The 19,009-nt window shown below is 38.4% G+C and overlaps 2 protein-coding genes and 1 long non-coding RNA gene across 14 annotated transcripts in view; all 3 read right to left on the bottom strand.

Moving 5' to 3' along the window:
* LOC135256738 (uncharacterized) overlaps positions 1-2,661 on the bottom strand; it is a 10,833-nt gene extending 8,172 nt beyond the window's left edge. The window contains exons 1-2 of the long non-coding RNA XR_010330510.1: positions 2,325-2,661; positions 451-792 (exon numbers count right to left, since the gene is read on the bottom strand). This is a non-coding gene — a long non-coding RNA (uncharacterized LOC135256738). The remainder of the gene's footprint in view (positions 1-450; positions 793-2,324) is intronic.
* The window catches only part of LOC135256734 (apolipoprotein D-like), a 22,963-nt gene extending 10,934 nt beyond the window's left edge, over positions 1-12,029 (bottom strand). The window contains exons 1-2 of the mRNA XM_064338827.1: positions 11,913-12,029; positions 11,745-11,830 (exon numbers count right to left, since the gene is read on the bottom strand). Coding sequence (XP_064194897.1) covers positions 11,745-11,830; positions 11,913-11,956 — 130 coding nt within the window. The 5' untranslated portion in view covers positions 11,957-12,029. The remainder of the gene's footprint in view (positions 1-11,744; positions 11,831-11,912) is intronic.
* LOC135256724 (T-lymphocyte surface antigen Ly-9-like) overlaps positions 1-19,009 on the bottom strand; it is a 110,246-nt gene that overhangs the window by 18,971 nt on the left and 72,266 nt on the right. For 3 of the 12 annotated variants that reach the window (XR_010330496.1, XM_064338794.1, XM_064338795.1), the window contains exon 6: positions 13,734-14,342. The exons of 3 other annotated variants lie outside the window; for them this stretch is intronic. Coding sequence is in view for 7 of the 9 variants with exons in the window: in XM_064338794.1 (XP_064194864.1) it covers positions 14,218-14,342 (125 nt within the window). In the remaining 2 variants the exon portion in view is untranslated. Of the gene's footprint in view, positions 1-13,733; positions 14,343-14,460; positions 14,572-15,069; positions 15,343-15,751; positions 16,091-16,932; positions 17,015-17,874; positions 18,798-19,009 lie in introns of those variants that run through there. 6 more of the 12 variants (XM_064338792.1, XM_064338793.1, XR_010330498.1 and 3 more) reach the window with 5 other exon arrangements.

Genomic DNA, 19,009 nt, shown 5'->3' with positions numbered 1-19,009 from the left:
TCCCCAGGCACTCAGCTGTGATGTTGGGTTTAGAGACGGGCTCTACAGGGGAAATAATCCAAAATTTACTTGGCTACATACTCACATTGAACACAAAGCAAGCATTAAACATTCACTAAGAGGTTCAGGCCATCTGACATTATCACGTGATTGCAACTTTTGTAATTTGTTAATGTAATGAATTATTGTGTACCCCTATATCAGAAACTTATTTTGTGGAAGTATTAACAGTCTGGTTAGGTTTAAAATTTGACCAACTTTCATTCTTGACATTCCAAGTGTAAGGCCAGCTAGTGTAATCAGTCCCTAAACTATTCTTGTCATCCCTGACTAAATTTATGCATTCCCTATAATAATTTAATAAAACGCTGCACAAAATTAAAAACAAACTGGTTAGTTAAAGTTACAAAAACTTCTAGATAATGTGAAATCTGCTTTCTGGCAACTTACCAAAAACCTGCAGGTGAAAGTATGTGTGCTCCAGCGGCTTAAAACCTACAGATGTATACTCAATTTTAACTTGATAAAAACCAGAATCTGATAGGCTCAATTTTTTCAGCCATATCGAGTCATTGCCAATGCTGACCCTTCCCTTATATTGTTCTCGTACATGAATGAATTGTGGAGGAATCCATGTAACGATTGTAAATGTATTATTAAAAAGTAGGTCAGCGGTGTAGCTTTGGCTGCCCTCAGCAGAGAAAGGAAACGTGATGCTCTCCCCCACTTTCGCTGTGATGGTGGAACCAGTCGCTGTCTCTGCCACCCCCTCACTGCACCCATACTGGCACACTGTAATAGAGAAGAGGATTAGTTACACTGCAATAGAGATGGGGATTATTCACACTGTATTAGAGATGGGGATTATTCACACTGCAATGAGGATTATTCACACTAATAGCGATGAAGATTATTTACACTGCAATAGAGATGGGGATTATTTACACTGCAATAGAGGTGGGGATTATTTACACTGTAAAGGAGATGGGGATTATTTACAGTGCAATAGAGGTGGGGATTATTCACACTGTAATCGAGAGGGGGATTATTCACATTATAATGCGATAACTCTCCATGATACAATGTACAAAGTTGGGGTTACCACTGTAGAAGATGGATGTTGTTTGCAGTACAGTAGTTTATGAGAGAGGGATTCCTGACTGACTTTAAATTTGGGACTTTAAAACAACTGCAAGCACCAAAAAACATTGGATTCACAAAGGCATTTCATTGGCTTTTGAAAAGAATTAACTTCACGCTAATGCAGTTAATAAGCCGGCCCCATGTCGATTTCATGTAGGGCATTTCACGCGAGGTTCAGGGAAACTTAGTTGCTAAAGTAACAATGAAATAAGGAAATGTTTTCAGTCTATGCAACTGAGAGTGATTTTGCTATATATTTAATGGTGTCAATCAAAATTACTGAATTTATAAATTATAATGTGGTGTAGAGATGGCTGGTTTAAGCAGCCACAGCTGCCCGGGGTCAAGCTAATTAGACCTGGCTAGTTAGATAATTGGTTAGGAATTAGAAAATTGGCCAGGCTAATTGGACCCGGGAACAGGGGTGGCTGCACCTGGGCGTAGCAAGGCAATCAGTGCGCACAGGTTAAATCTGCCATCCCCACCCAAACAAAGTGGAGCATCTGTCATGATAGTTTTTACATCTGCTCAGTTGGCTGTAACATCTTGCCACCCTCGTAAATAAACGGGACGGGGTGTGGCACAGTGGGTAAGGAACTGCGCTTGTAACCGAAAGGTCGGAGGTTCGAATCCCGGGTAAGGACACTGCCGTTGTACCCTTGAGCAAGGTACTTAACCTGCATTGCTTCAGTATATATCCAGCTGTATAAATGGATACAATGTAAAGTGCTATGTAAAAAAGTTGTGTAAGTCGCTCTGGATAAGAGCGTCTGCTAAATGCCTGTAATGTAATGTAAACGTGGACTGTTTGAACAGCATCTCCCTGTGTCTCTGTGCTGGAGGGTCCCTTGGAAAGCCACTTCAGTGGCCTGTGGCAGGCCTGTTGTTTGCCACATAAATATTTGTTTTTTATGATTTTGTAATTCATGGAGAAGTGCTTGTTAGAAAAACAACCAGTCCTTCATGCTAAACATTTGTTCATCTTTCAAGGCATTTCTAAAAAAATAATATTTTTTTTTTAATATGTCATAATCAATCTTCCCCCGAGTGAGTTATTTAATTGAATTCGGTCTCAAGCCTCAGTTCAGACTGAACTTCTCACGCACAAACATTTATTCTTACAAGCCTATAATTTATTATACACTGAATTGTATTCAACAGAGGAATAAAATGCAGTTTACCTATTATATAAAGAAGCATAACTTCAGCATGAATCCTCCTTGACGTTTTGAAAGCTCGCCATTGAGTGGTCATTGTTTGTAACTGTAAAAACATCAGGTAAGGTAGTAACACGTTAAACCTCTTTTGTCAAAGTCAGTCCATGTGACACCTACTGTATATAGACTATAGGTTACAAGCATTTTAAATTGTTAGCTACACATATTTCCAAGACTATTAGCCTGGATTGGTTGGACACGCATTGTGTCGTATCTACAAAAAAGGTTGTGAAATATAGATAGGACATTATTACATTTGAGACGAATTAATTCAGACGAACCCCGTCAGACCTGAATTATGTTCCAGGGATGGCGAAAATACAACTATGCATTTTTCCCATCCCGAATACATCCAGAAATAAGGTTCAATCAAAATCATTTTTATTGCAAATCTTTGTTATTGAATGCGCAACATTCGAATGTTGATTTAGAATTCGAATGTCAATGTTATGCACTAAGCTTCAACACTTCTAACTATTTTGTACAGCCCTAGAAATATGTCTATTCTTACTCAGAGGTTTTCAACATGTGGCCCCTAGTGGGCCGCGGTGGTACTGCGGGGGGCGGGCGTTTTTTTGGCGGTTGGAGAATTGTTTGTTTGAAGTGACCAGCATTTTAGCTGTGTGCAATTCTGCAAGCTAACCCGTCAGTGCTAAAACAGTTCTCTTTTTGAGTTCATTCAAACTGGAATTTATCATGGACAAGTGGTTACAAACAGGGTCTCTCAAAAGGAAAGATTCAGAGGCTAGTACTTCTACCAGTAAGGAAACAGCTCCAGTGTCTGACACTGAAAAGAAACATAAAGCAAAACGAAGGAAATACAGCAGTGAGTACTTTCATGACATCGCGAATAAAACAAGGTTGATATCATACGGATTTGCGGCTTCTACAGGAGCATATGCCATCGTTTCACAATTTTACGACATTATGGCTAATAATCAAAATCGTCAATTCAGAATATGAATGGGATTTTCACCTCTGGAACCTCATTGTTGAGCTCTATACTAGACAATCAGGTTCAATAGCATACATTCAGATCTAACGTCCACTGAAATGTACATCAACATACAGAAGAGGATTAGGGCCACGTTACATTTTTTTTTTAGTTCTGACTTTAAAGTCACGTGGCCCTAATCCTCTTCAGTATCAACATTGTTTAAAATCCTATGTTAAAATACATCTTTCAATATCATATTAAAACAAAAGAATCATGTGTGAAATATCACTAAATATGGGGAAAAAAGAGTTAAAAGGATCCCTTACTTTTCCGTTTTGTGCGTAATACTGCCATGCCTCTCTTCACTGCAGTTTTTTTTTTTTTGGTCATTATTTCAAAAAGAGCGGGACTAAGCTGTTGCCTAATTGGCTGTTGAACATCCAATCAGATGACTAACTCCCACAGCTCACTTTTTGAACTTTTCTTGAATTATTATAGTGTCATTAATATAGTGTTTATATTGTGAATAATAGTATTGCAATATATTCCGTTTAAATAAACGTTTTGTCGGGGCTGAACGCGCCCCAGGTTTTTAACCGGCGGAGACTATTTCACGCTTTTCATAGCAAGTTCATAGTTCAATGGCTGGCATTCGAACATCTACATGGGAACAGCGAGCTTCACCAATCAGAGACGTCGCTGTTACACTTTAGGATTGTGGGTAGTGTAGTACTTCTCCATGACATCGCGAATAAAATGTTTTTCTTAAAACAAGGTTGATGTCATGCGGATTTCTGGCTTTTACAGGAGCATATACCGTCGTTACACAGTCTGATAGCTCGTGGTAAATCTACCTTGGATGGTTACGACATTATGTCGCGCTGATTATTGGCATTAAATTGACGCCATTAATAATCAAATCCTCAATTCAGAATATGAATGGGATTTTCACTTCCGGAACCTCACTGTTGAGCTCGATTTGCACTAGCCCTTGTTGAATAGCGTTGTACATGTTACCTCATTATTAGCTAAACGTACCTTGTCTATTCATTCTGCATACACAGGCCTGCTGTAGTCAGGTCTTTTATTTACGCGTTAGAGCGGTTGAAAAGTATTAAACCAACGTATAAATTAAAGTGTAAACGTATTTCATGGAGCCTACATGCTAAAAACGAACGAATGGCTATGTGACCAGTGTTAAAAGGGTTATAATACCAACAGAAGCTAGTGCAAATTCGCGTTCTCTTATACTATCTATGAAAACAAACTTCTAAAATATTTAGTTATCAAAACTCGAATGTGCTGTGTCGTACTATAAAACTATGAACTGAAAAGCGCGAAATAGTCTCCATCGGTTAGAAACCTGGGGCGCGCTCAGCCCCGAAAAAACGTTTATTTAAACGGAATAATATAATAACACTATTATTAACAACAATATAAACACTATATTAATGATACTACAATAATTCAAGAAGAAGCGCGCTAAACTATCGTTAGATTGGAACAGACCCAACCTCTTTCTATGGCTCTGGGTTGGAAGTCGTTGGAAAGGTATCATTCGCAATGGTTTATGGGGAGTAGTTCCTTTACTCTTAAAATAATTATGTACACAGTCTTGTACCCGAGCGTGAAGTTGCTATGTAAATTACGGAACATGTGCAGATGTTAGGCCAATTGTAGTCCGATTGAAACGTATGCATGCCGTAGTAAATCGACCCCGAACCACATTATCTAGGCATGTTAGTCCGACTTTGAAAAAATTTGACTTCGTACGATTTCAGTCGGACTATGATGTTTACATGATTTTTTAATTACATAAAGTCCAGTTTTAGCCGGACTAATACAATAAATCGACTTTTTCCAAACATCATGTAAACCCACTGAGTGACCTTGTCCATATTTTTCTACAGTCTATGATTCTGATACATCCATTCTGTGCAGGCAGCTCTCTCAATGTCTTAACATCGATGAGTCCATAACAGCCTCATACAGGGTTCGTACGGTCATGAAAAACCTGGAGAAGTCATTGAAATTTAAAATGCAATTTCCAGGCCCTGGAAAAGTTATGGAAAATAATATTTTTTGAAAAGTTTTGGAAAAGTAATGGAAACACAGCTAAAGTTGCATCAAATATAATTACTAATTAATCCAATCGTAAAAATAGTATGTATAGTAATAAAACGTAAATTGTCACGTAACCTTCGCGGTATTTTGGTGGTGTGAGAAGTTAATTCAGTCTGGCTCAGTCTGTTTACTGGCACGCCCAACAGGCACGCTTCTGCTAATGTAGCAGTTAGTAAACGTAGGCCCTACTGTGCCGACAATATGCCAGGGAAGTGCAGCTTCAATAATATATCACGGCTCGAAATTAACTTTTTTACTTCGTAGCACTGGTGCTCCCAACTTCAAAAAGTTAGGAGCACCCACCAAAATGTAAGGAGCACCAACAATATATGCAATAGATTTTTTATTGATAAAAAACGACAATATAACAGTACGGTTTACAAGTAACAGTTAAACTGTCACGCATAAAATGTGTCGACTCTTCAAGGAATTGCGTGTTATGCATTCAAACGACAAAGAGCTTCTCGTCACATTAATACCGCTAATTAAATCAACCGCCAGTAAACTGCATCGGAGAAATGAGCTGTTTCAAACGGGTAGCTAAAACACTAAGTTAACGTTTAAAAAAAATGCCGTAATCGTGCGCTTCAACTTTTCAGCTTTCGATAACGCTAATAAATTGAACATAAACTTTTGTCTTTAGGTAACATTAGTTAACGCGTTAGCTCTTTGTGTCGCGTGACAGTGGAGTGCAGCGAAAGGGAGTGATTGAAGGCTAATATTAACCAATTTAAAATCAGCATTAAAGGTAAGAATGTCAAACTCACGATTGGTTAGAAGGGTTACCGTCAGCTCCCAAGGCACATACTGAGTGTACTAACTAGCGAATGTAGCCTACAGAGAAAGACGTTCGACTGGAAAAACTGACAAAAACTATTCGAATTAAAATATGAGAGAATGTATCTAAGTGTGTCTGTCTGGTGTTTATTTGTTTTAGAGAGTCACCATATGTTTCAGATGCAGACCTAATTTTACTTAGTGTTACAATAAATAATTTTAAATTGTCCCGCTGAGATAAAGTCATTTGTTTTGGTCATGGATATTCAGTTAAAGGTTGTGGAGAAGTCATGGAAAAGTCATTGAAAATCATTGGTGAAAAAGTGTATGAACCCTGCTCATACTTGTTCATGCGCGGGTGTGCCTGTGTAAAACCGTGCGGACCAAATTGTTTTTATATCTGTGGCCCTCAGAAGAAGAAAATCCGTGCCTGGAGAGAAATTATTTCAGTGTCAAGAAATTTTAATTTTAAAATAAATTAATTTGGCCAGGGTAAATGTATAATTTTGAATGGACTTCAATGGGGAAATTTACTTTTTTGGCACCGGAGGCTTACTAAACCGCAATACCTCGAGTAACCAGTGGAGTTTATGAGCTTCACGTAGAATGACAATCTCTGGCCCCCTGGTTCTACTACTCTGCCCAGTTCCTGTGTACCCTGTATGAACTGAAGGCAAGTACCTTCTAACTGCACTGTACACTCCGTTCGAACAATTCTGTGCGTCCACTGCTTTGGGTGTTGAAAAGCACTGCATAAATAAAATGTATAATTAGGGGTCCAAGCAGCGAAGCTGGTGGAACCCTATTGTATCTGTTAGGATTATTCTTATTATTATTTTTCTCCGCTAAAAGTGTCGGAGGCTCAGCAACCATAAGTCCTGGAGCAACCAAATTTGGCAGGTCGGTTCCTATGGGCCCCCACTACTCAGGCACTAAAAACCATGTACGTCGGCCAGATGGTGGCGCTATAACAAAGGGTTTTGCGTAACAAGCCATAACTCCCACACCATAAGTTAGATCAACACAAAACTTTATAGATATATGCCTCTGAACGTGCTCTATACTTTTGCCATTGGGACTACCTGTGTCCGCCATATTGTTTTCCCGCCATTTTAACTGTATCGTTGGGGCGTGGCAGCTTTCTCCGCTAAAATGTCTGAGGCTCAGCAACCATAAGTTGTAGACCAACCAAATTTGGTAGGTGGGTTCCTATGGCCCCCCACTACTCAGGCACTAAAAATCACCTATGTCGGCCAGATGGTGGCGCTATAACAAAGGATCATACTTTACAAGGCCATAACTCCCACACCGTAAGTCAGATCAACACAAAACTTCATCAACTGATGCATCTGAATGTGCTCTACAACTTTCCTATTGGGAGCACCTACGTCCGCCGTATGGTTTGCACACCATTTGGCCTTTTTCATTAGGTGGGGTGCGGAAAAGCCGGAGCTCCAAATCTAAACGGTTACGACATCGAGTAAACTTCTTTACGGCAAGCGACAACCATGGCGACGCAAGTAATCCGACATCTTAGGTCTAGTTTTTATCAGTGAAAAGACGGTCTGACAGTGCCACCTAGCGTGCATGCTAGGATAGGCTACCCAAAGTTTTTCAGTAAAACCTTTCTGAGAGGACGAATAATTACTTTTCTTTGGCATGGATCCATTTGAAGACAGTATCGGGTGAGTTCGTTAAGTCTTTAAATCTGTCATTATGGTGAGAAAAAGCTAAACCATTTTATTGGTAGTTTTTGAGTTTCTGTGCAAACGCGCGAAAACACGCTGGTATAATAAAACAATGACGGTAATACATACATAGTCCGCTTCGTTCCGTTGCTACCATAACATAACAGACTATCTTGTGTCTACAGCTGCAGTTTCTCGCTGCAATTTCTAACATTGAATATTCACAAAAGACGCAATTTATACTGTACTCTGCCAATGTCTACATAAATAATACGCTACGGTAAAGCTTAGAGAGGATGAATCGTTACTTTTCTTTGACATGGATCCATTTGATGACAATAACAGGTGAGTTCGTTTACTCTTTAAATCCGTCATTATGCTGAGAAACAGCTAAACCATTTTATTTATGGGTTCTGAGTTTCTGTGCAAACGCGCGAAAACACGCTGGTATAATGAAATAATAACGGTAGCCTAATACATATATAGTCCGCTTCGTTCCGTTGCTACCATAACATAACGACCTACAGCTGCAGTTTCTCGCTGCAATTACTAATATTGAATATAAACAAAAGACGCAATTTATGCTGTAGTCTGCCAATGTCTAGATAAATAATACGGTCCGTTTGAAGACAATATCGGGTGAGTTCGTTTAGTCTGTAAATCCGTCATTATGCTGAGAGAAATCGTATTCTCAATTTAATCTCTAAATTGACTGTAAACTTAGGGTTGTAACTATGTAGTTGTTTCGTAGGTGACTTAACTCGTCTTAACTATTGCTTGTATTTGTGCATGGACTGCGTTGTTGCTGTTCTTGTCTGTGTTAGTGTTAATCAGTGTAACCTACAGGGTTTAAGTTGAACAATGCGGTTGTTCCCTGCACTTAGAACGGTAGGCTACTGCCCTCTAGGGTTTTCGACACACTTGTTCCTGGTTATGGTTACACATTTTGTTGTACATCGCTCTGGATAAGAGCGTCTGCCAAATGCCTGTAATGTAATGCAATATTCCGTAGCAACAAGATGAACCCGACATTAGCCCTAAAATATGCCACTACAGCAGTGAAAACGCTGCTAACTGAATGACGAAATAAGCGAGACTAACTTTTTTAAAAAAATTACCACGTCATTCTACAGTCAATATCTGGGACTACACATTGGATAAATATACAATCTTACCATTGGTTTTACGCGTAGAGATGTCCCTTTTGCGAATGAGTGGCCATATATTGTCTTGGATAATCCGTTTGTGAAATGTCGGATTTTTTCAAAAATAGCTGTGCGTAATACCACACCTGTTGCGTACGGCGTTGTCGTTCTTCTTAGTCCAATTTGGCTTGATTGACAGTTCATTTATTCAGTAGGTGAGATTATAAGCTTTCTAACGATGTATAACATGTCTGATTTTTCTTTTGGAATAGCGTTTTATAGGTCAGCGTTACTAAAACTCTTCTCATCTGCCAATGTCTAAATAAATAAATTAAACGGTAGGCTTCTTTGCGAGCAGCACGCAATTCGCGAGTTGATATTCAGTCTTTCTTCCGTTTTTTCTCAATGTCGTATTTATTATTTGAAATGTGCATTCATGTGTTATTATTCTATCTGTCTCTGTGGCGCTCTGAAATGTGCATTCTCTGCTAAGCTGAGCAATGGATTGGAATATGTGTCTGAGGTAGTGTTGCACGGTATACCAAAACTTCAGCACTTTCTCGGTACTTAAAAAAAAAAAAAAAAAAACGGTTTCGTATTTGAATTTTCCGACGTTCGGTAGTTCTGCGTCAAATGGAAAAGCCAGGGAAATGTGTTTCCCGCATTACTGATTTAGAGGATGAAAAGCGTAGTTTGTCAGAATCTTCGCTAGATGGCAGTAGCAACTAAGGTTGCCAAGTGAGGTGACCTGCGCTTGTGCATTCTCTTCCCTGATACAGCGCAAGCTTTGACTCAGTTCACTTCAGTAGCAATAGGTGTTCCAATTTGGAAATATTTTATTATAGATAGATGCTGTATTGTTATTACAATATGCTGTTTTTAAATCTATTTAAAGGTGAAAGACCTGTTTTAAAGATTATTTAGTTTACAACTGTTCAATTTCAGAAATATATTTAACATATTTCTCCGTTGTTCAGTGTTGTAACACTATAGGCCTATGCATATTCATATGTTGCAGAGGCTTCAACTTAAAGGTTGTTAATGAACCAGGTTGTTCATAAACCATGAATTTGAAAATGAGGTCAGCCCTTGTGGACATTACGTTCCTGACCTATTAAGGTAATTTCAGTATCGTTAGGTACCGAGTACTTTATCAGTATCGAGTATCGTGATACTAAACCTGGTATCGGTATCAAATTTTTGGTATCGTGACAACACTAGTGTGTCGCTTTTTTTAGTTGCGGCAGGGAAGCGCTGCAGCTGTACATACACGCTCGGCCATCTAAGTGTTACGACATGCCATCTAAATGTTACGACATAGTCAAGGCCTTGACGGGAAGCTGTCAGGACACATCCATGGCGACGCAACTAAGTCATCAGCCAGCGTCTCTTAGCACAAAATTGGCCATAAGTCATCTATTATTTATACGATCATCACAATATTCAGTACATATGTTGGGTGAAGGCGTATGACCATGAGGACACAGCCATTTTAAAATCGCTCCATAGGGGGTGCGATGCTGCCAATGCTTGGACCCCTTCCAACGCCGCTTGCGGCTTTAATTATTATTATTATTATTATTATTATTATTATTAAGTTTCGAAAATTGTGTTCACAAATATGTTTTCTATAGTATTCTATATGTATGTATGCAAGTGAAATTTTTATTAGGCACATAATGCTATTTTCACCTAGACCACACAGTGGCAGCAGAATTCCATATTGTTAATTGAAAAAAGGGAGCGATACCAGAAATTGAGTACACATTATGACCTACTTGTTTCAGATACTGAAGTTCATTTACAGAAAATTTACAATACCATGGTATCGATTTGCATGTTAGTACTGTATACTTTGTTTAATAAGACTGGGTATGTACTTATTTAGAAAAGCTGTAAAAGCCACAAGCTAATTCAAACATCAATATACAGGCCTATAGATACTCATTAATTATTAAAAATACATATTTTCCCTGAAAAAAGCTTTGAAATAGATGATTGAATTACGCATTTCTGGGTCACAAGTTTGTCCGTCAGATGGACCTCAAATAGGTAATAGAATTTATTTTTTTGTACTTTCCTTAACCTAACCACCATTGTAATAGACATTTTGGCCATTCAAAACTTTTTGTCACAGCCTTGCTGTTTAGATGCAACCATCCTAGTGACATCAATGTTGCTTTTGGTAAAAATGTCTTTCGCTTTGTTGATGGTGTCTGCCGGAAGGGTGCGTGTGCGGCCCAGGATCCAGGCGAAGTCCACGTGAAAAACCCTCAGGATGTCAGTGCAGGAGTAAACCAGTGCCGATTTGTCGTAGTTGGTCGATATAATCCAGTACGGGGAGTAAGGTGCGACTGTGCAAGAGACAAGCACACATGCGAGCGTGCACAGACACACACACACACAAACACAGGTCACGTGCATTATATCCAAACTTTAACTCAATTATAGTTTCCACAGTAGCTTCCCTAATGTTCTATATGAATAGAATTTCAACAATAAAATTTTCCAAAATAAAAGTGGTACTTAAATGGTGCATTTGAACACGTGTAGGTCTGACGAAGTGGAAAGGTAACAAATCCACCCTTAAAATAAAATCAACCCTTAACAGTCAAAACGAACGTTGTTGCGCGTTGTGGGTACACAATCGCACTCTGATTTGGTAGTATCTATGACGTTCCCATTACGTGACTGGGCTTCTCTCCATACTTACGGAAAGAGAAGCTGATTCCCAGTTTGGCTGGCTGATTAATGTCCTCAACGATACCAGTCCCCTCCAGAGTCTTCAACTGTCCTTTCCTGCAATAGGAAATGGTGTCTGGTAGGATAGCTAATCTGGATCGCTTGGAAAACACCACTTAGCTGAAGTTTGAACACTCACCGTATTTCTGAGCTGGATACTTTAATAGTCCCATCCGCATTCATGGTCAAGTTAGTCTCAATGCACCGCCCTTTTTCATACTGAGCTGGCAGTTTTGCAACTTCATACCATGTCCCAAGGAACGGGGTTCAGAAAAGGGGGGAAGATTTAAATAGAAAAGGAATTATTAGGAACAATAGCAGCACCGATGAATGAATGCATTCATTATTTGTATTTTATGAAAGTGTATTAGGCAGCTTGGTTCTCAGCCTGTATGAGCTACTAAACATGTCCATATTCACAAATGAATACACTTCATGTGCAACTTTTTTTTATGAATAAACTTACACAAACACAGATCATCATATAAACAAGTTGACTTTCATATAAACCACTATTCAAACAGAGAAGCAGTGTAGTCCATGACAGTTTGTTGAATCCACAGAAGAGCTCTGATTCCTAGGAATGATTTCAAAGATTTGCATCCCTATTTCTATTCCTCCCAATGTGAAATGCCCAATCATACTAGTCAGCCTGTACCATCACTGCAGTGTTGTGATTCAGCCCAGAGGAGTGCAAGTAGGCCGATGTGTCCTTCACAGCACTGGCATCCAGCTGCCTCTACAGGCACCCAATCAACCAGAGGAGTCACTGAAGTGTACCAAGACAGGGAACACCCTACATTCTGAATCTATCTCTGGAGTGCCTGTTTGCACATACAGTATCCCTTGCATTACAAATGATATTATTCACAGTGAGTTCACCACATCATTCAGTTATTTACATGCACATACATACAGTATAATGCTTTCAACCGTTCATAATGTGGGAAACAGTCAACCAGGTTCCCATCTGACCCAGAGCCGTAGATCATAGACCATTCTATGGCTGTGATCTGACCCAGCGGTGCCTGTACATGCTTTTACAATGTGAAAACAGAGAGCATCCTGATAATCCTTGTTCCTGCTGGCCACAAGGGTTGGTGGGGGAAAAGGTCACAAGACTGTCCCTGGGAAATCTCCAGATAGCAGGGTAATTGTCTTTTCAGCTGTGTTTCCAGCCTTCTGATCTTTACGACCCCAATCATGATTTTTGGCTAGGACAGCCAAAATTTTGCCTTACAACAATACTTCAAAGTGTAATTGCTTTCGTGAACAAAATGCCACATTTTGTTTACAAAAGCATTTTCACAAACAATGTAAAAAATATTTTTATATTGATTACAAAACACAACCAATATCATTAAATAGAAATAGAATGTCACTAAATGGAAAAAAATGCATAGATTTTCAAGTTAAATTGCACACCGGTCAGTTTGTTAATAGTACTTCAAAGTGAAAATGCTTTCGTAAACAATGTAAAAAACAAAAGTCACTTTATATTTATTAAAAATAAAAAAGATCAAATGAGCATCACTAAATGGACAAATAGGCATAGATTCAAGCTAAATTACACATCTGTCAGTTTAGCAGTACTTCAAAGTGTAAATTCTTTCATAAATGAAATTCCACAGTATATTAACATATTGGGATGGCATGTATGGGATGGCAAGTTACGCCATACCAATACAGCACTGATTTACATTACAATATCACTGATTCATTAGGCATAAACTCTTATTCAGAGTGATTTACACAGTTGCACAGCAAAGATGAATGAAACAAATCACAGGAGGAAAGATAAAATTGGAATAAAATTCATTAGCTTCCTTCATTTCTGTTGCCAGCAATGATTTATCTTTGAGTCATTTCAATAAGAGATGCACCACAGATAGAAAGCTCATGCCCGACTTCTCACCAATGAGCCGGATTACCTCTTTAAGGTATCATTGGCAATGTTAGGATACAGAAAGTTTGTGCTGTAGGAGACAGACAGATTTGTGTATTCCAAAACCTCACGTGCATGTGAGAGTCCGCCATTGTTTTACAAAGACAACCAATAAGACACAGTGGTAGAAATTGCAGCCTATAGGGCAACTCTGTATAACAAACAACCAATCAGAGTTCATGCTGTATTCTGCGCACAAATTTGAATATATGTAAATGTAACTGTATAAACTCCACAAACTCTAACAGTTGAATTGAACATTTTTGTGTGAATCCCTGTTGCTGGCTTTCTGTATAATAAATGCTTCCTGATTTTTAAACACTAACTTCGGATCTGCTTCTACCTGGAACGACGGTCACTATTGTTCTTGGCAACATTTCTGGTTACCAACAGCAAGAACCTGCTAGAATGTTAGGATTTCTATACCTTTATTAGTTTGAAGTTTTCCAGATACGTAACTTTAATCAAGGTTGCTGTCACTGTCAATTTCAACAGGGCTTCACATTGCTCTTTGCAATGTGAAACGTTTTGCTTTGTTCTGGTCCATATAACAGACACATACTGGATCAATAGAAGGCCTTGCAGACGGTGGCTCCTCTTCCATGACTGGCTTATCAACTTCAACTATAAAATTAAGAATTTTATTAATTAGGGCAGCAAAAGATGCAAATTACTTCAAATAACAGTATGAAACTGATTCCACATAGCATGTCTTGCCGTTCCAGAGGGTGTGGATCATTACCTTGAATTGTTTCACTTTTGTACTGTTTGTGCTGTTTCCTCTTGTACAGCAGTATTAGTACTCCGAAGGCGAGGAATGCTGATGTGGCACACAAGGCTGGAACCCATGTAACTGCAAAACATATTACAAAGTGACATATTCACACAAACATTGTTTCATTTATCATCTTTTCTGGAAGCTTATGGGTCATTTTTTCATTACATTTTTTACATTTTGTATATATTTGGCTTATACCTGTTTAAGAACTTAGAGAGAATGCCTATTCAGTTACAGAGTCGTCAGAATTGCTACTTATTGTTTACTGCAAAAACATTTTGTCCTGTTGGAAAATGCCATTGATATTTAGCTAAAATTTCACCTTGTTATTGCTGTAGATTACAATCACCTGGTATTCCTGCACTCTCATTCATTAATGAAAAACATGCTTCAAAACCCCCATAGTGATGCTATGCAGAACAAGGTGGAGCACGTCCACCATTTGGCAAATGAGCACAGTTGCCACTGCCACAGCAAGAAAAAAATGTCCCTGCTGTATGACAATTTGTGACTAATATATTTAATTACTTGTAAGATTTCCTGTCTCTTTCTAATACAGCATTATGGGTTCACCTTGTGATCGTTGTGGGAAGCACATTTCCAGATCAACAGAATCGCTGGTGGCTCTGCTGACAGGGTTGTGAGCTGTACACGTGTATGTTGTGGCTGGAGAGAGGGAGTGTAACTGGAGGTCTATCGGCTGGCCCATGTGCACACAGCTGTCATTACCACAAGGGGGCAGAGTTTCCCAGCTGTAAGTCACTGCAGTCCCCTGACTGCTGAAGCAGCTCAGACTGACAGTACTCCCCAGGCACTCAGCTGTGATGGTGGGTTTAGAGACGGGCTCTACAGAAGAAATAATCAAAAAATTTACTTGGCTACATGCTCATATTGAACACAAAGCAAGCATTAAACATTCACTAAGAGGTTCAGGCCATCTGACATTATCACATGCTTAACAAATGACAAATGTTGCAATGTCAAGAATTACTGTGTACCCCAGAAACCAGGAAATAATTTTGTGGAAGTATTAACAGTCTAGTTAGGTTTAAAGTTTGGCAAACTGTCATTGTTGACATTCCAAGTGTAAGGCCAGCAAGTGTAATCAGTCCTTAAACTATTCTTATGATCCCTGATTAAAATTATGCATTCCCTATAATAATTTAACAAAAAACTGACAAAATGGATGACAAAATATGAGGAGCTACAGGTGCAAAAACTCTAGAAATGTGAAATGTGCTTTCTGGCAACTTACCAAAAACCTGCAGATGAAAGTATTTGTACTCCGGTGGCTTAAAACCTCCAGATCCGTGCTTAGTTTTAACTTGATAAAAGCCAGAATCTGATAGGCTTAAATTGTTCAGCCATATCGAGTCAGTGCCAATGCTGACCCTTCCCTTATATTGTTCTCGAACAAAAATTATTTCAGGAAAATGCCATCTAGCTATTTTAAATGTATTAAAAAGTAGGTAAACGCTGTAGCTTTGGTTGCCTTCAGCTGAGAAAGGAAACATGATGCTCTCCCCCACTTTCACCGTGATGTTGGAACCAGTCGCTGTCTCTGCCACCCACTCACTGCACCCATACTGGCACACTGTAATAGAGATGAAGATTATTCACACTGTAATAGAGATGGGGATTATTCACACTGCAGTGAAGATTATTCACACTGTAATAGAGATGGGGATTATTGATACTGCAATAGAGAGGGGTATTATTCAAGATGTAATAGAGATGGGGATTATTTACATTGTATCATGGAGAGTTATCACATTATAACGCACAAAGTTGAAGTTACCACTGTAGAAGATGGACATAGTTTGCATTACAGTAGTTTATGAGAGTGGGATTCCTAACTGAATTTAAATTCATTTGGGACTTAAAAACAACTGCAAGCACCAAAAAACATTGGATTCACAAAGGCATTTCATTGACTTTTGAAAATAATTAACTTCACGCTAATGCAGTTAATAAGGTGCCCCATGATCATTTCATTTGGGACATTTCATGCAAGGTTCAGGGAAACTTATAGTTGCTAAAATAACAATGAAATAAGAAAAAGTTTTCAGTCTACGCAACGGAGTTATTTTGAAATATATTTAATCATGTGTCAATCAGAATTACTGAATTTATAAATTATAATTACTTGTTTTTTATGATTCTGTAATTCATGGAGAAGTGCTTGGTAGAAAAACAACCAGTCCTTCATGCTAAACATTTGTTTATCTTTCAAGGCATTTCTAAATAATAATAATAATAATATATATTTTTAATCTGTCATAATCACTCTTCCCCCGAGTGAGTCATTTAAATGAATTCGGTCTCAAGCCTCAGTTCAGACTGAACTTGAGTCACGCATAAACATTTTTTCTTACAAGTCTAAAATTTATTATACACTGAACTGTATTCAACACATAGGAATAAAATGCAGATTACCTATTATATAAAGAAGCATAACTTCAGCATGAATCCTCCTTGACGTTTTGAAAGCTCGCCATTGAGTGGTCATTGTTTGTAACTGTAAAAACATAGGGTAGTAACACGTTAAACCTCTTTTGTCATAGTCAGTCCATGTGACACCTGTATATAGACTATAGGTTACAAGCATTTAAAATTGTTTGACAATGTAACATTTAACATTTGTTTGACGTGACCAGGATGTGTGCAAGGCTGCAAGCTAACCCGTCAGTGCTAAAACATTTCTCTGTTTGAGTTCATTCAAACTGGAATTTATCATGGACAAGTTGTTACAAACAGGGTCTCTCAAAAGGAAAGATTCAGAGGCTAGTACATCTACCAGTAAGGAAACAGCTCCAGTGTCTGACACTGAAAAGAAACATAAAGCAAAACGAAGGAAATACAGCAGTGAGTACTTTCATGACATCGCAAATAAAACAAGGTTGATATCATATGGACTTGTGGCTTCTACGGGAGCATATGCCATCGTTTCACAATTTTACGACATTATGGCTAATAATCAAAATCCTCCATTCAGAATATGAATGGGATTTTCACCTCTGGAACCTCACTGTTGAGCTTTATACTAGACAATCAGGTTCAATAGTATACATTCAGATCTAACGTCCACTGAAATGTACATCAACATACAGAAGAGGATTAGGGCCACGTTAAAATTTTTTTGGAGTTTTTTAAAGTCAGAATTCTGACTTTAAAGTGGGAACTCAAAAAAAATTCACGTGGCCCTAATCCTCTTCAGTATCAACATTGTTTAAAATCCTATGTTAAAATTTTGAATTAAACATATGGTATTTGGTATTTTTTATTTCACAATATATGTTTCAATATTATATTAAAACTAAAGAATCGTGTGAAATATCACTAAATATGGAAAAAAAAAGAGTTAGAAGGATCCCTTACTTTTCAGTTTTGTGCCATGCGTCTTCACTAGTCATTATTTCCAAAATAGCGGGGTGTTGCCTAATTGGCTGTTGAACATCCAATCAGATGACTAATCACCGCCCACTTTTTTAAACTTTTCTTGAATTATTATAGTGTTTGTATTGTTAATAATAGTATTGCAATATATTCCGTTTAAATAAATGTTTTGCTACATTTTGTCGGGGCTGAACGCGCCCCAGGTTTCTAACCGATGGAGACTATTTCACGCTTTTCATAGGAAGTTCATAGTTCAATGGCTGGCATTCGAACATCTCCGTGGGAACAGCGAGCTTCACCAATCAGAGACGTCGCTGTTACACTTTAGGATTGTGGGTAGTGTAGTACTTCTACATGACATCGCGAATAAAACATGCTTTTCTTAAAACAAGGTTGATGTCATACAGACTTCTGGCTTCTACAGGAGCATATACCATCGTTTCACAATCTAATAGCTCGTGGTAAATCTACCTTGGATGGTTACGACATTATGGATATACTATCTGCGCGCGCGTGGCTGCTTGTTTTACTCTCGGTGTTGAAATTTGCGTGCGTGAAAGTGGTTTTGTGTTCGCGCAGTGAATATCTGCTCGCGCTGATTATTGTCATTAAATTGACGCCATTAATAATCAAATCCTCAATTCAGAATATGAATAGGATTTTCACTTCCGGAACCTCACTGTTGAGCTCTATTTGCACTAGCCCTTGTTGAATAGCGTTGTACATGTTACCTCATTATTAGCTAAATTTACCTTGCCCATTCATTCTGCATACACAGACCTGCTGTTATAGTCTGGTCTTTTATTTACGCGTTAGAGCGGTTGAAAAGTATTAAACCAACGTATAAATTAAAGTGTAAACGCATTTTATGTAGCTTACATGCTAAAAACGAACCAATGGCTATGTGAAGGGTTATAATACCAACAGAAGCTAGTGCAAAACTTTATATGAAAAGTGCGAAATAGTCTCCATCGGTTAGAAACCTGGGGCGCGTTCAGCCCCGAAAAAACGTTTATTTAAACGGAATAATATAATAACACTATTATTAACAACAATATAAACACTATATTAATGATACTACAATAATTCAAGAAGAAGCGCGCTAAACTATCGTTAG

This window comes from Anguilla rostrata, chromosome 6 (genome assembly GCF_018555375.3).
Source record: "Anguilla rostrata isolate EN2019 chromosome 6, ASM1855537v3, whole genome shotgun sequence".
Classification (NCBI taxonomy): Eukaryota; Metazoa; Chordata; class Actinopteri; order Anguilliformes; family Anguillidae; genus Anguilla; species Anguilla rostrata.
The sequence above is the reverse complement of the archived record's forward strand: the minus strand, read 5'-3'. Positions and strand labels throughout refer to the sequence as shown.